A 13,976-nucleotide genomic window follows, 5' to 3' on the forward strand; every position below is an offset into this window, starting at 1 on the left:
GCAAAAAGTCATCATGATATGGCTAAAGTTTACTACCCCGAGTCAATGGAAAGACTCTGGGTGCTAAAAAATATCTTCACTTTTAAGCAAGTTCAACTTTAAAGCAACAAACCAATCATCTACCAGTATTTATTCAACAGAGAAGACATTAATAATACAGAATCAATACTTTAATTTTGACAAATGTTATGTTGAAGATGGTACTTGGTGCAAATATATCTTTTGAGTAAACTCAAATGTGACAGCGCTTGATTTCATGATTCTCCTGAGTGACTTTTGGGGATTGTAGCAAAGGTATCTGTGTACAATCCCTCTTGAAAAGCATCTGCATCGGCTGAAGAGGGGAAAGGCTGAGAGATGTAAGAAACATCAAAGATGCCTTAGTGGGACTTAGCACCTTCCCAGGAACCCAACCATCATTGTTCTACAATTAATCCCAGGCTGCTCTATTACTTTCAGATTATCTTTAAGTGGGTAAAGTCTTTGTGCAGTATTAAGACTCTCCTTAATCCCCCCCATCTCCCTACACTTCAATGACGACCGTGCTATCTTGTCCGGGTGGGGACGGCAAAGGCTTAGGGCTCCTCTTAGAAGGTGGTCCAACATGGCCACAGGACAGTGTGAGAACTGTGACATAGGGGAGGGACAACAAACATGAGCACAAATCTCTTAAGCGCACAGGGAGACAAATAAAAGGATTTGGGTTGTCAAGGGGGCACAGGAGCTAAAAGGCTATCTTTCATAATCCTTTTGATAGTGGACCTTTGAAATGCGTGATCTGGATGTTTTAACACAGGGTTCTCAGAATACTATTAAGGGGAAAATCTCAGCAGAATGAGCTTGTGAAAGTTATACAAGCAAACTGCAGGTCAAAGCGTGAGGAGATTTGCATCATATTCTGCAATACACAGTCACGGTGCTGCACAACGGTACGGTCTCTTTCTGTGCAGGGACATTACAGTAACTGTCACATGCAAGACAAAAAGAAAGTCACACCCTTTCAATGTTTGAGCTAATTGTTACTAGGGGCGGAAGGGCATACTAACTCCACAATACTATTTATATCACAGTACACTTTTCACGATACATATCACGATACATAATTACGTTGCTGCTCACGTTAATTATGTAGAATGTAATCAGGGGTGAATGTTGAAAGAAACAAAATGTATCAACTGTAATGCTTCATGTTAATTGTTTCCCGTTCTGCATTTTATGAATCATTTATGATTTTTCCGCAAGAGGTCATGATTTTTTCCATGCAGCTGTTGATTTGTCATGATGTCACGGTACTCATTTCAAGAAATGATACAATATGATACGATTATCAAAATATGCGATGTATCAAGATACACTTATTTAGGTAGATAAATCTGTCTGTGTGAGTTTCTCCAGGCTGCACTGGAGTTCTGTCAGGAAGGGCATCCGGCATGAAACTTGTGCCAAATACCAATGCGGATCTGGCTGTATCCGCTGTGGCGACCCCAAACAAAAAAATGGGAGCAGCCAAATGGGCAACAGCAACATGGTCTGAATTTTGAGCAACTTTTTCAAAATATTTCAAGTAAAGGTTGAGCATGACCTTTAGTAGAAAATGTTGAATTTTGGGGTGGATCTGGAAATGCTAACTCAGCCAGTAAACAAATAAAGAATTTTAGTGTAGGTTAGAGGAAAAGGCATTTTAATAGTTGCCACATTTTTATTTAACTAATTATCAACTGTTACTAAATGGTAAATGATTCCATTTATATAGTACTTGATATGAAAGCAGTGTGCGCCTCACTACAAGCCCACCTCTCTGTCCTTGGTTAATATTAGAGAAAGTAGTAAGCAACCTGATCCCAAACAAGATGAAGTAAAATTTCATCTAGGTTGTTTTTTACTTTATGTCAAAATGTCTGAAAAAAAATCTCAACCTTGAATGTTATTTTCTTTCTTATGAGGTTTACTGAGGCAGACCCAGATGGCATCTATGCCAGAATGAAATGCCAAAAATGAAAAGAAAATAGATCGGCATTCAGATAAAAAAAAACAAAAAAACAAGTCCACTGCTTTAACGATGGCGCAGATGATTGAACATGATGTTCTGATACTAAAAGTGCTCACGCATGTCAAAGTGTCCTTATGAAAAACAAACCCTTTGGCTCAATCCCAATACTCTCCCTTTGCCCTTTCCCTTCATTTTGCACATTCATCTTCAAAGTACTGAGGTCCTGATCCCAATAAGGAACACTGACCTCCCTGTTGGAGCTTCAGGTTTCATTTTCACCAAAACATAAATTCTCAAATGAATAAACAGTCGAGACATTGCCGCATATTTTATCAGCTTTTCTCGACATCTAGTGGGCAATGTGACCATTTCAGGGCTTCTGGTCCACTTCCTACTTGAAACCCCAAATTTCCACATGACCCTGACTAATCCGTGTTTATTTCTGCATGCTATAATTTAGGACTGAGCACCCTTGGTTTGAAGCTGGAAACGCTTTTCATGTATGAAGTGACGTGACTATATGTTGTGCTAATAAACTTACCCCCTGACAATGACGACCGCAGTCATAGTGCAAAGACACAGCGTGGGGGGGTGGGGGAGAGTCAGACAAGGACACATGAAATACACCACACTGATCAGAAAATTAAAAAAATAAAGCATCTTGCATAAAGAGTTACATTACAGTGAAAGAAAAATGAATTAAACACTATATAAAATACTCACTGATGTGAAGTCCTGGTGGGATCACAAATGAAGAAAAACCATAAATCAAAATATCAGTATCAAGGTCAACTCTTACCTTCAAAATATGTCAGTTATGTGACATTTAGAAGTACCTTCTTGTTTGCCAGCGTGGGGTCCTGTCTGAGCAGCTGAGAGAGGTCATGGACACGGGCACCTGCAGCCGAGTAGATCCACTCCTTCTCTATGGGGTCCAACTACCACAGGTAGAAGAAGAAGGTCATACAACACACACACACACAAATCTTGTTTTCTGTTTGCCACTGACATGAGGGGGCGCTATGGAGCTACTCAACAGTATGTCACTGCCTGGATTTTATGACATGGAACGAGATCTGAGAGGGTCTCTGCTGTGGGACAATGTAGATTTACAGTTTGTGCTTATCATCTATCTTGACACAAACAACATATCTGAGTCTAATAGAAACCATGATATTGGAGTTTCCATTTTGGCTTCTTTTTTTTTTTTTTGACTGTTGCCACCTGCTTGTGTTGAAGAATATTGCAATGTACATGCACCTAAGCCTGTCATTTCAGGGCCCTATCTTGACACTCTAAAGTGAACAATCTAACCCGCACAGTGCAACTGTATTTGGGGCGTGTCTAACTCCACTTTGCGATTTACATGGTTCCTAATTTGAGTGCAAACTAAGGCACAGGATGCAAACGTTTAGTCTCCTTTTAAGCAGTGTGTGCTGGAAACGGGTCCATTGCTAGTTAGATGGCGTACTCAAGTGAGAGGTTTTCTGCTGAGGAAACAAATCTGTGTGCAAAGCATCAACGCTTGTCAGTGGATCATTTATGATAAGCCATAAAAACTTCCTGAAGTGAAGCAATTGCATGCCTTATTCCTGCAACACCTTCTCCATCCACAACTCCATTCACCCAATCACATCCACATCCCTTAAGGGGCAGAGAAGACGGGTCAGACCACTGACTGGTCCCAGCTTTGTGCTCTCTGCCAGTGAACACAGACAGGGAGAAAAAAAAACCATAACAATATGGGACAAACCAGGTTTATTCAAGTTTTTGTGTATTTCAATTTTTACTTTTATTCTGAACTTAATTTTTGTTGTCAATTTAGTTTTGTTGTAGCTTGATGTGATAATGAGCATCGCAGTGCTTACAAACAGAGTGCACGCATGCTATAAACCTGCCTGTGTAAAGTGCATCTGAATATTGCACCACATAAAATAGCAGAATTTTCATTCTGCTGCATCACAATATGAAACAAGGTACCAAAGTATGAACACAACCCATTTAAAGACCAACATACCAATGGGAGAAAAGATGAGCACAAGCAAATTTGCCATTTAAAAAATGTGGGCACAGGGCATGGAAATGACAGTAGGCGGGTTTCCATTACCCTCCAATCTCTCCTATTCAACAGAAGCAAACTGAAAATACACTGAATGGAAACACGTGTAGTTAAAAAAAAAGAAAAAAAAACAACAAATTTTCAAGTATCACAAATAAATAAATAAATAAAAGGATTATGCACCCTACCTTAAAAAAAATTCTTTACTTTGCCTTGTTGTGTGACTTTACAGTTTTTCTTTCATTCTGACAAACTGCATTAACACAATGAACCTAAATTCACACAAAAACATAAAACCCGAATAGAAAGGTTTGTTTTTTAACTGTGAAAACCATAAACATGTTTAACAAACCATTTTTATAACTTAGAATACAAATATAAATTGTAGATTTCAAAAACATATATACAAATGTAGCAAACAACAAAGTTATATACAACTATTTACATTAAAATACGTAAGTGGCGTTTTTTGTACAACTATTTTACAAAACAATAAGATGCCATATAACTTATTTGGGCCACTCAGAAAAACAATTCCTGTCCAAAACAAGACAGAGGGACACAACATACCAAGATATGAGACTTTAGTCTGCCTTTGATGGCGTTTTGACCAGAATGTCATCAGCAACCACCAGCCCACGTGGGGTTAGTGGTTTTCATTGGGTTAGGTTGTGTATTTTTCCACCAATGATAAAAGGGAAGTCATGTTTTTTTCTCTGCCTTTCCTGCAGGGAGATGGAGCTGGCTCAACCAGGAAATGAGGGTCCAGTTTGGTGCATGTTTCAGCAAATACGCCATAATATTCAGGAAAAAGCAGCATGTATATTATTATTCATGATTCAAGTTATACTGGGCCTATCAACAGAATTTAAAAACTGCACTTTCAACACACATTCAAACAGAGAGTCAGACTGCTGTAGACTGGATGTTACATCCCTTTAATTCAGTCATGTGACTTTGACATGGAGACACGTCAGATACCGTCACTCTGACTATTGGAATTATAGTTCCTGTCATAGCCTTGCTGGAATGAGTTATCGTGAGAGGACAAAACTCAGCAATCCATTTCCCTACAGTGTCATGCCAACATTCTAAAAATATTGCTTAACTTTTGTGAAAATCTGTAATGAAAACCCAGCTTATGTTTGGTAGAAAACTAGCCGAAACACTTGTGCTGTGCGCTGCTTTATGCTGGGTATAAGATAGGGCCCTTTATGTTGACGTTTCAGTGCCACCTAGTGGAGCTCCAAGTAATAATATCATATAACTTTACCTTAACTACAATATGCCAAACCCTTATTGCCCAAACCACAAGCTCAGATTAAATCTAACCATTAAAGAGTAATGTGGTGGGGACCAGCTTCGTGTCCCTGAATGGGAGGTGCGTCCCTACATCTTGACTGTGCAAACAGACTTTTGTCTCCACTGTGTGATACAAATACACACACATATATACACACACACACATCCTACTGTCCACATCCTGTTGATAACACTGAAGCTGCAGACCGTTAAACGATTTCTGACTGACTCACAACCAACTGACACATTTTGGGAGACACCCATGATCACACAGCAGTGAGTCCAACCATTTTCTTTTTTTTATTATATTGACGTCTGTTACTGATCATCCTGACAGCACCTGCAGAGGTTTATAACAATCATCAGACAAAAGAAACCTTAAAAAGTTTCCTCTCACACCTGGTCTTTTAAGATTCTTGACATGACATGAAAACAAAGACTTACAGCCACAGCGGTGGATCCCATACTGCCCGAACCCTCCTCGTCTTGTTCTGACTCAGACTGAAAGACACACAGTTTAAAAGGACAAAAGAGTGACAGGAGTGAACTGTGGCGTATCAGTCATAATGCTTACACAGCACATCACAGGAAACACAAAGCAGACTCACACACAAGGCATCACACCACCCTGATGTTTTCCAGCTGATGGCCAAAGGGTGTCAGACACGGCGAGCCAGAGGCGACACTTTCACACGTGAAAGGTAACGAATGACAATCCAATTAACAATCAATCAAAAAATAAAGAAATTTTTGTTAGTCTGCTAAAACTATGGAGTCCTGTAGAAGCCAATGCCACATATCTCTAATTAACTCGTGGTAATAAACTAATCAACTATCAAAAATCTAGCCCCGGAAACATCTGGTAATTTCACACTCTCCTCCCTCAGTCGTTTAGTTGACATTAGTTTCACTTATGGTGCATCCGGAAAGTATTCACAGCACTTCAGTTTTTCCACATGTTGTTATAGCCTTATTTCAAAATGTAGCAGGGTGGTGGCCAAGTTGTTAGTTTCACTGCAGAAGTTTCCCGGTTCAAACCCCACCCCTGCCAGTTTCTCCATGTAATGTGGAGTAACGTCAGGAAGGGCACCTGGCGTAAAACGTGGACCAATTCAACATGCAAATCTACATCAGATCTGCTGAGGTGACCTCGAGTGAAAACAAGGGAGCCGAAGGGTCTTACAGCCTTACAGCCTTATAAACGGATGAAATTAATTTTTCCCTCAAAATTCTACACACAATACCCCATAATGACAATGCAAAATCTTTTTCTTTTTTTTTTTGCAAATTTATTAAAAATAAAAAACTAAGAAATCACATGTACATAAGTATTCACAATCTTTGGCATGAAGTTCAAAATTGAGCTCAGGTGCCTCCTGTTTCCACTAATCATCCTTGAGATGTTTCTACAGCTTAGTTGGAGTCCACCTGGGTTTCATTCAGTTGATTGGACATGATTTGTAAAGACACACACCTGTCTACATATAAGGTCCCACAGTTGACAGTCAGAGCACAAACCAAGCATGAAGTCAAAGGAATTGTCTGTAGACCTCTCAGACAGGATTGACACAAATCTGGGGAAGGGTACAGAAACATTTCTGCTGCTTTGAAGGTTCCAATGAGCACAGTGGGTTCCATCATCTGTAAATGGAAAAAGTTCACATCCACCAGGACTCTTCCTAGAGCTCTTAGAGCTCCTAGAGCTAGGTCACCCATCTAAACTGAGCAATCAGAGGAGAAGGACCTTAGTCAGGGAGGTGACCAAGAACACAATGGTCACTCTGTCAGAGAACCTGCTCCAGAGCGCTCCTGACCTCAGACTGGGGCGACGGTTCATCTTTCAGCAGGACAATGACCCTAAACACACAGCCAAGATATCAAAGGAGTGGCTTCAGGACAACTCTGTGAATGTCCTTGAGTGGTCCAGCCAGAGCCCAGACCTGAATCAGACTGAACATCTCTGGAGAGATCTGAAAATGTCTGTGCACCGACGCTCCCCATCCAACCTGATGGAGCTTGAGAGGTGCTGCAAAGAGGAATGGACCAAACTGCCCAAAGATAGGTGCACCAAGCTTGTGGCATCATATTCAAGAAGACTATCAACATAGTATTGAGCAAAGGGTGTGAATACTTATGAACACATGATTGCATAGATTTTATTTTTAATAAAATTTAATAAAAAAATCATACTGTCATTATGGGGTGTTGTGAGTAGAATTTTGAGGGAAAAATTAATTTACTCCATTTTGGAATAAGGCTGTAACATAACAAAATGTAGAAAAAGTCTATGCCTGACCTAACGTTCTGGCGTGTTTACAAAAACACCGGCAGCATGGTGTCACAGCAGTTTTCCATGACGCTGGATTTTTTTTTCAAGACTGCAGCCAAAAGATGTCACTGTGTATCTTTACTCTGGCTGTCCCCATGTGCTTTACAGCATCCCTCGTGCAAGTTGGGGAAGTTTCCACGTGATTTACGATGGATGGGTCGCTTTATTGTGGCCAGCTGAAGGCACACCTGTGCAATAATCATACTGTCTAATCAGCATCTTGATGTGCCTGTGAGGCAGGATGGATTATCTCGGCAAAAGGAGAAGTGCTCACTCACACAGATTTAGACAGATTTGTGAACAATATTATAGTAAAATAGGTCTTTTGTGTGTGTAGAAAATCTTTGAGTTCAGCTCATACAAAATGGGAGCAGAAATAAAAGTGCTGTGTTCATATTTTTGTTCAGTGTACATTTATTAAGATGGAAATCCAATCAAAGGAGTAAATTTTTGAGTGTATGATGAATCCCCTATTTAAAGTCTAATAAATAAAATGACAGTGGTGCCAAGAAAAATTATTTTTCTGACTTCAATCTTATAAATTTGAACAGCCGTATCCAGCTTTAAGTGGTTTTAACCACTTGGGGCAACATAAGGCTGTTCAGTTCAGTTTAATGCTTCTATTAAGGTTTCTACTGTATTTAAACAACATGATATTTTATTTAGCTCTTTTATTTCGTAAATTCCATGTGGTTTTTACATCAAGTTACATTCATACAGAAATAATAATAAAAAAAAACTACACGGGCACCCGTGAAACCATTTAGTTTGAAAAACCTAAGGTAAGCGGAGAAGAAGGTTTGGACTGTGTGGAAAAGGTTCAAACAAAATATCACAACACAGACGCTGGAAAAGATGAAGAAAAAGGAACAACCCAGTGTTTCATCTCACTGTTTGCACCCGTGCAGCCATGTACAAAAATGTCACTTTGGTTGATTTATGTGCAAGGGACGACTATTATTCTTTCTTGCCTCTTTTGAAGAGAACTTGAGTGCAAATTGATCTCAGATTATACAGACATGTTTAAGACCCTTCACACTTTGATGTCTCCGTCACAAAGTGCCACACGTCAGCGTGCTGAACATGAAAAGTGGACGGATTGTATTTATCCAGCCAATTCCACTCTGACACGGGCCCATTTTTGGCACTCTTGTGAACGCCATAATAACAGACAGACAAAAACTGTGTTGTGCCTGAAGTAGAGAAAAATGTTGGTTTACAACAACTGCAACAAAAAAAAATACCATCACAGCACTTTAAATTTTAAATGCTGCAATGCCGACTGCAGGGCGTCACTGACCTTTAGTAATCATCTGTTAAAGATGTTCATGCTAGTTATCAACCAGCCTCCATCCACGAGCCAAGCATGCTTATTAATCATTTATTAATAGTGTTGAGGGTCTTTATAAATGAATGAATGAATGAATGGAAATCATGATCTTAGTTAACGTAAGCATCAAGAAATGATTACTAAACATGTTTAATTCCTAATTCACTGTTAATGGATAACTAACATGGACACATTAATAAACAATTACAAAACACATTAGTTAACTCTTAATTAATGGACAATGCATAAATTCTTACCTTAATTAACATGAGCGCTCTTAAGGAATGATTAGTAAACAATCTCTTAATTCATTATTAGTCATCGCTGTTCTAGTTCCATCTGCTGTGAATAACAACCGACTGAACTCTATACCAGTGTTGTTCTCTGCTCAGGGATCTTTAGTTTAACCAGATCAGTCTCAATACTAATGTACCTTTATTGGCAAGAGTTGCCATGAAGTTAAACTTGTTCAAATCTGGTGACATTTGATGCACTAAACCAATCCAAAAAACAACTTTTTGTTTTGGTCACTTAATATCCCACAATATACCCCAATATATTATAATATAATATACCCCAAATATTGGGGTGGCACAGTGGATTAGTGGTCAGCACTGTTCACAGCAAGAAGGTTAGGGGATCACTTCCCACCTGGTTCTTGCTGTGTGGAGTTTGGAAGTTCTCCCCGTGTTCACATGGGTTTCCTCAAGGTGCTTCGGCTTCCTCCCACTTCCAAAGACATGCGGATTAGATTAACTGGATGATTTAAAGTGGCCATAGATGTGTGTGAGGGTGTGGCTGGGTTTGTTTGTCTATATGTGGCCCTGTGACAGACTGGCATCCTGTCCCAGGTGTACCCCACCTCACACCCTATGTCTGCTGGGATAGGCTCCAGCCTCCTGGGGACCCTTAATTGGAGTAAGCGGATAAAGAAAATGGATGGATGGATGGATGGATGGACAGACAGATATATATTGGGGGTAATAGCAACCTTACATGTGTCACTGAGCCAAAACTCTTAACGAGGTATTGACTATGTCCAAATTCAGGGGATTCACCCTTCTAAAGCTGCATTTGTTGACCACCTATGTAATAAGTTCAGATGTGGTGGGAAAAAGGGTGTTTCGTTTCAAAGTCTTTCCCCAGACTACTAAGGATCAGAGGTGGAAAACTCTGGCTTCAGAAAGTAAAAGCCCTGCTATGTGTTTCTTCTACCTGTGCACCTCAAACAGGTGATCTCAATAATGAGCTCATCCACCTGCCTGAAGAGCTGAACTAATTACAATCAGCTGCTTTATTAGGAAGATGGAACAAATACCTGGTTGGACTTTTACTTTCTGAAGCAGGAGTTTTATACCTCTGATAAGGATACAATCACTGTGCAATTTTTTTCCAAGATAAAATGAAACAAAAGGAACAATTTCAGGCTCCATATGTACTGTTTATAAGTAAAGTATAAGTAAGTAAGTGGAGAAAAATGAAAGAAAGAAAAGAAAAACAATCCATCCCATTGTCAAGTGTGTGAAAGGCAGCAAAAGAAAAAAATTCTATGCTCCATATGAGGATTCTTTCTTTGACTGAAACACCAGACATAGTTTTGTATCAAACAGTAATAGTTTGTAGTGTAATATAATGGAGGCAGTTTGTCATTTATGAAGGACTTTAAGTCACTGACTCAGCCAGATTAATACCTGATGGCCAAATATGGCCATCAGGTATTGCGAACACTTTGCATCCATCTGCCTGCCCGTCTGCCTGCCCGTCTGTCTGCCCGCCTGTCTGTCCGTCTGCCTGCCTGTCCACCCACACACCCGCCCGCCTGTCTGTTTTTCTGTCCGTCCGTCCCCCTGCCTGTCCGTCCGTCTGCCCGTCCATCCGTCTGTCCGTCCGTCTGTCTGTGCTCAGCATAAGTCCAGTCCTGTTACTGCCAGAGTCTTCAAATTCACAGGGACCATTCTTCAGACACAGTTCAAAAATGGCTAACCTTGACTTATTTAGTGGTCAAAAGGTCACATTCTCTTTTGTATGCTCTTATGGCTGAGGGTATTTTAGCATTGTGTTATATTTTTATTTATTTAGCCCTATGACTTTGAGTAGCAGTGATGGGCTCTTTGTCCTTTAGTACAAATGCAAGTGAACTGATCCAATCACAAGTCAGTCCTAATTTAGCAACATCATAATATAAGACACAACCTTTTTCGAGAATAACAGCAGAAAGACTGTAAAATGTAATACAACTCTACACTGAAGCAACATTTTCTAAAATGTAACATAACCCTGGGTGTTCTGAATATAATTTGTTAAACATATTTACATTAATTGTGGCTGTTTCTTTTTTTTTTAAAGGCAACATATTTCATCTACCTGTGCAGGTCTCCCTTTTTAATTTTAATCTCTTGAATGTAGACAAATGATTATTGCCTTTCACATGAGTTCAATCATGTTGCTTCTTAATACAAATGCAGATTCTCCCTCCTCTGCTCCTACCTGACCCCCTCCCTCACAAATTCAACATACTGCAGGGTATAAATCCAGTTAATTTGCTTAGCACCCCCTGGTGGTGTAAGGAGGAATGACTGCAAACGTCAACCCAAATGTATTGACAGTGACAACTCACCCACCCACAATGATTAATAATTAAGTGTTAATGTATCATGGAGTTCTGTTATGCTCTCTCCTTCTAGTCCCTGTCAGTACTCTAGCTGCAGCATTTTGAATTAACTGAAGGCTTTTTAGGGAACTTTTAGGACAACCTGATAATAATGAATTACAATAGTCCAGCCTAGAGGAAATAAATGCATGAATTAGTTTTTCAGCATCACTCTGAGACAAGACCTTTCTAATTTTAGAGATATTGCGTAAATGCAAAAAAGCAGTCCTACATATTTGTTTAATATGCGCTTTGAATGACATATCCTGATCAAAAATGACTCCAAGATTTCTCACAGTATTACTAGAGGTCAGGGTAATGCCATCCAGAGTAAGGATCTGGTTAGACACCATGTTTCTAAGATTTGTGGGGCCAAGTACAATAACTTCAGTTTTATCTGAGTTTAAAAGCAGGAAATTAGAGGTCATCCATGTCTTTATGTCTGTAAGACAATCCTGCAGTTTAGCTAATGGTGTGGTCCTCTGGCTTCATGGATAGATAAAGCTGGGTATCATCTGCGTAACAATGAAAATTTACGCAATGCTTTCTAATAATACTGCCTAAGGGAAGCATGTATAAAGTGAATAAAATTGGTCCTAGCACAGAACCTTGTGGAACTCCATAATTAACCTTAGTCTGTGAAGAAGATTCCCCATTTACATGAACAAATTGTAATCTATTAGATAAATATGATTCAAACCACCGCAGCGCAGTGCCTTTAATACCTATGGCATGCTCTAATCTCTGTAATAAAATTTTATGGTCAACAGTATCAAAAGCAGCACTGAGGTCCAACAAAACAAGCACAGAGATAAATCCACTGTCCGAAGCCATAAGAAGATCATTTGTAACCTTCACTAATGCTGTTTCTGTACTATGATGAATTCTAAAACCTGACTGAAACTCTTCAAATAGACCATTCCTCTGCAGATGATCAGTTAGCTGTTTTACAACTACCCTTTCAAGAATTTTTGAGAGAAAAGGAAGGTTGGAGATTGGCCTATAATTAGCTAAGATAGCTGGGTCAAGTGATGGCTTTTTAAGTAATGGTTTAATTACTGCCACCTTAAAAGCCTGTGGTACATAGCCAACTAACAAAGATAGATTGATCATATTTAAGATCGAAGCATTAAATAATGGTAGGGCTTCCTTGAGCAGCCTGGTAGGAATGGGGTCTAATAAACATGTTGATGGTTTGGATGAAGTAACTAATGAAAATAACTCAAATAACTAACTCCACTTGGTGCAACAGCTCTCCAAGGTGTGATCACTCCTTTTTAGATGCAGACTAACGAGCAGATCTGATATGATGCAGGTGTTAGTTTTGGGGATGAAAATTTACAGGGTGATTCCATAATTTTTTTCCTCAGAATTGAGTGATTCCATATTTTTTTTCCTCTGCTTGGTCTAAAAAGTAACCGTTACTGACTGCCACAATCTTTTTTCCTTGATTCTTATAGTGTTTCTTAAAGCCAGAAATTGCCATTTGAAATGACTTTAGTTTTGTGTCATGTCTGTGATCTGCTTTTTTTCTACAAAATTAAACAACTGAATGAACATCCTCCGAGGCTTGTAGATTAAATGCAGTGTTGAGGCTGTCATTCTCAGCATCTGTGTGGATGTTAAAATCGCCCACTATAATTATCTTATCTGAGCTAAGCACTAAGTCAGACAAAAGGTCTGAAAATTCACAGAGAAACTCACAGTAACGACCAGGTGGACGATAGATATAACAAATAAAAACTGGTTTTTGGGACTTCCAATTTGGATGGACAAGACTAAGAGTCAGCTTTCAAATGAATTAAAGCTCTGTCTGGGTTTTGATTAATTAATAAGCTGGAATGGAAGATTGCTGCTAATCCTCCTCCTCGGCCCGTGCTACGAGCATTCTGACAGTTAGTGTGACTCGGGTGTGTTGACGTCATTTATACTAACATAGTCATCCTGCTGTAACCAGGTTTCTGTTAGGCAGAATAAATCAATACGTTGATCAATTATGATATCATTTACCAACAGGGACTTAGAAGAGAGAGACCTAATGTTTAATACACCACATTTAACTGTTTAGTCTGTGGTGCAGTTGAGGGTGCTAATTATTTTTTCTTTTTGAAATTTTTATGCTTAAATAGATTTTTGCTGGTTATTGGTGGTCTGGGAGCAGGCACCCGTCTCTACGGGGATGGGGTAATGAGGGGATGGCAGGGGGAGAGAAGCTGCAGAGAGGTGTGTAAGACTACAACTCTGCTTCCTGGTCCCAACCCTGGATTGTCACGTTTGGAGGATTTAAGAAAATTGGCCAGATTTCTAGAAATGAGA

General features: G+C 39.5%; 1 protein-coding gene across 4 annotated transcripts in view; it reads right to left on the reverse strand.

Annotated features, from left to right (window-relative positions):
- LOC117513085 (ankyrin repeat domain-containing protein SOWAHB) overlaps nt 1-13,976 on the reverse strand; it is a 77,790-nt gene that overhangs the window by 32,850 nt on the left and 30,964 nt on the right. For all 4 annotated transcript variants that reach the window (XM_034173414.1, XM_034173413.1, XM_034173411.1 and 1 more), the window contains exons 5-7: nt 5,796-5,852; nt 2,827-2,928; nt 2,714-2,725 (exon numbers count right to left, since the gene is read on the reverse strand). In XM_034173414.1, the coding sequence (XP_034029305.1) occupies nt 2,714-2,725; nt 2,827-2,928; nt 5,796-5,852 (171 nt within the window). The remainder of the gene's footprint in view (nt 1-2,713; nt 2,726-2,826; nt 2,929-5,795; nt 5,853-13,976) is intronic.

Source organism: Thalassophryne amazonica, chromosome 6, assembly GCF_902500255.1.
Source record: "Thalassophryne amazonica chromosome 6, fThaAma1.1, whole genome shotgun sequence".
Classification (NCBI taxonomy): domain Eukaryota; kingdom Metazoa; phylum Chordata; class Actinopteri; order Batrachoidiformes; family Batrachoididae; genus Thalassophryne; species Thalassophryne amazonica.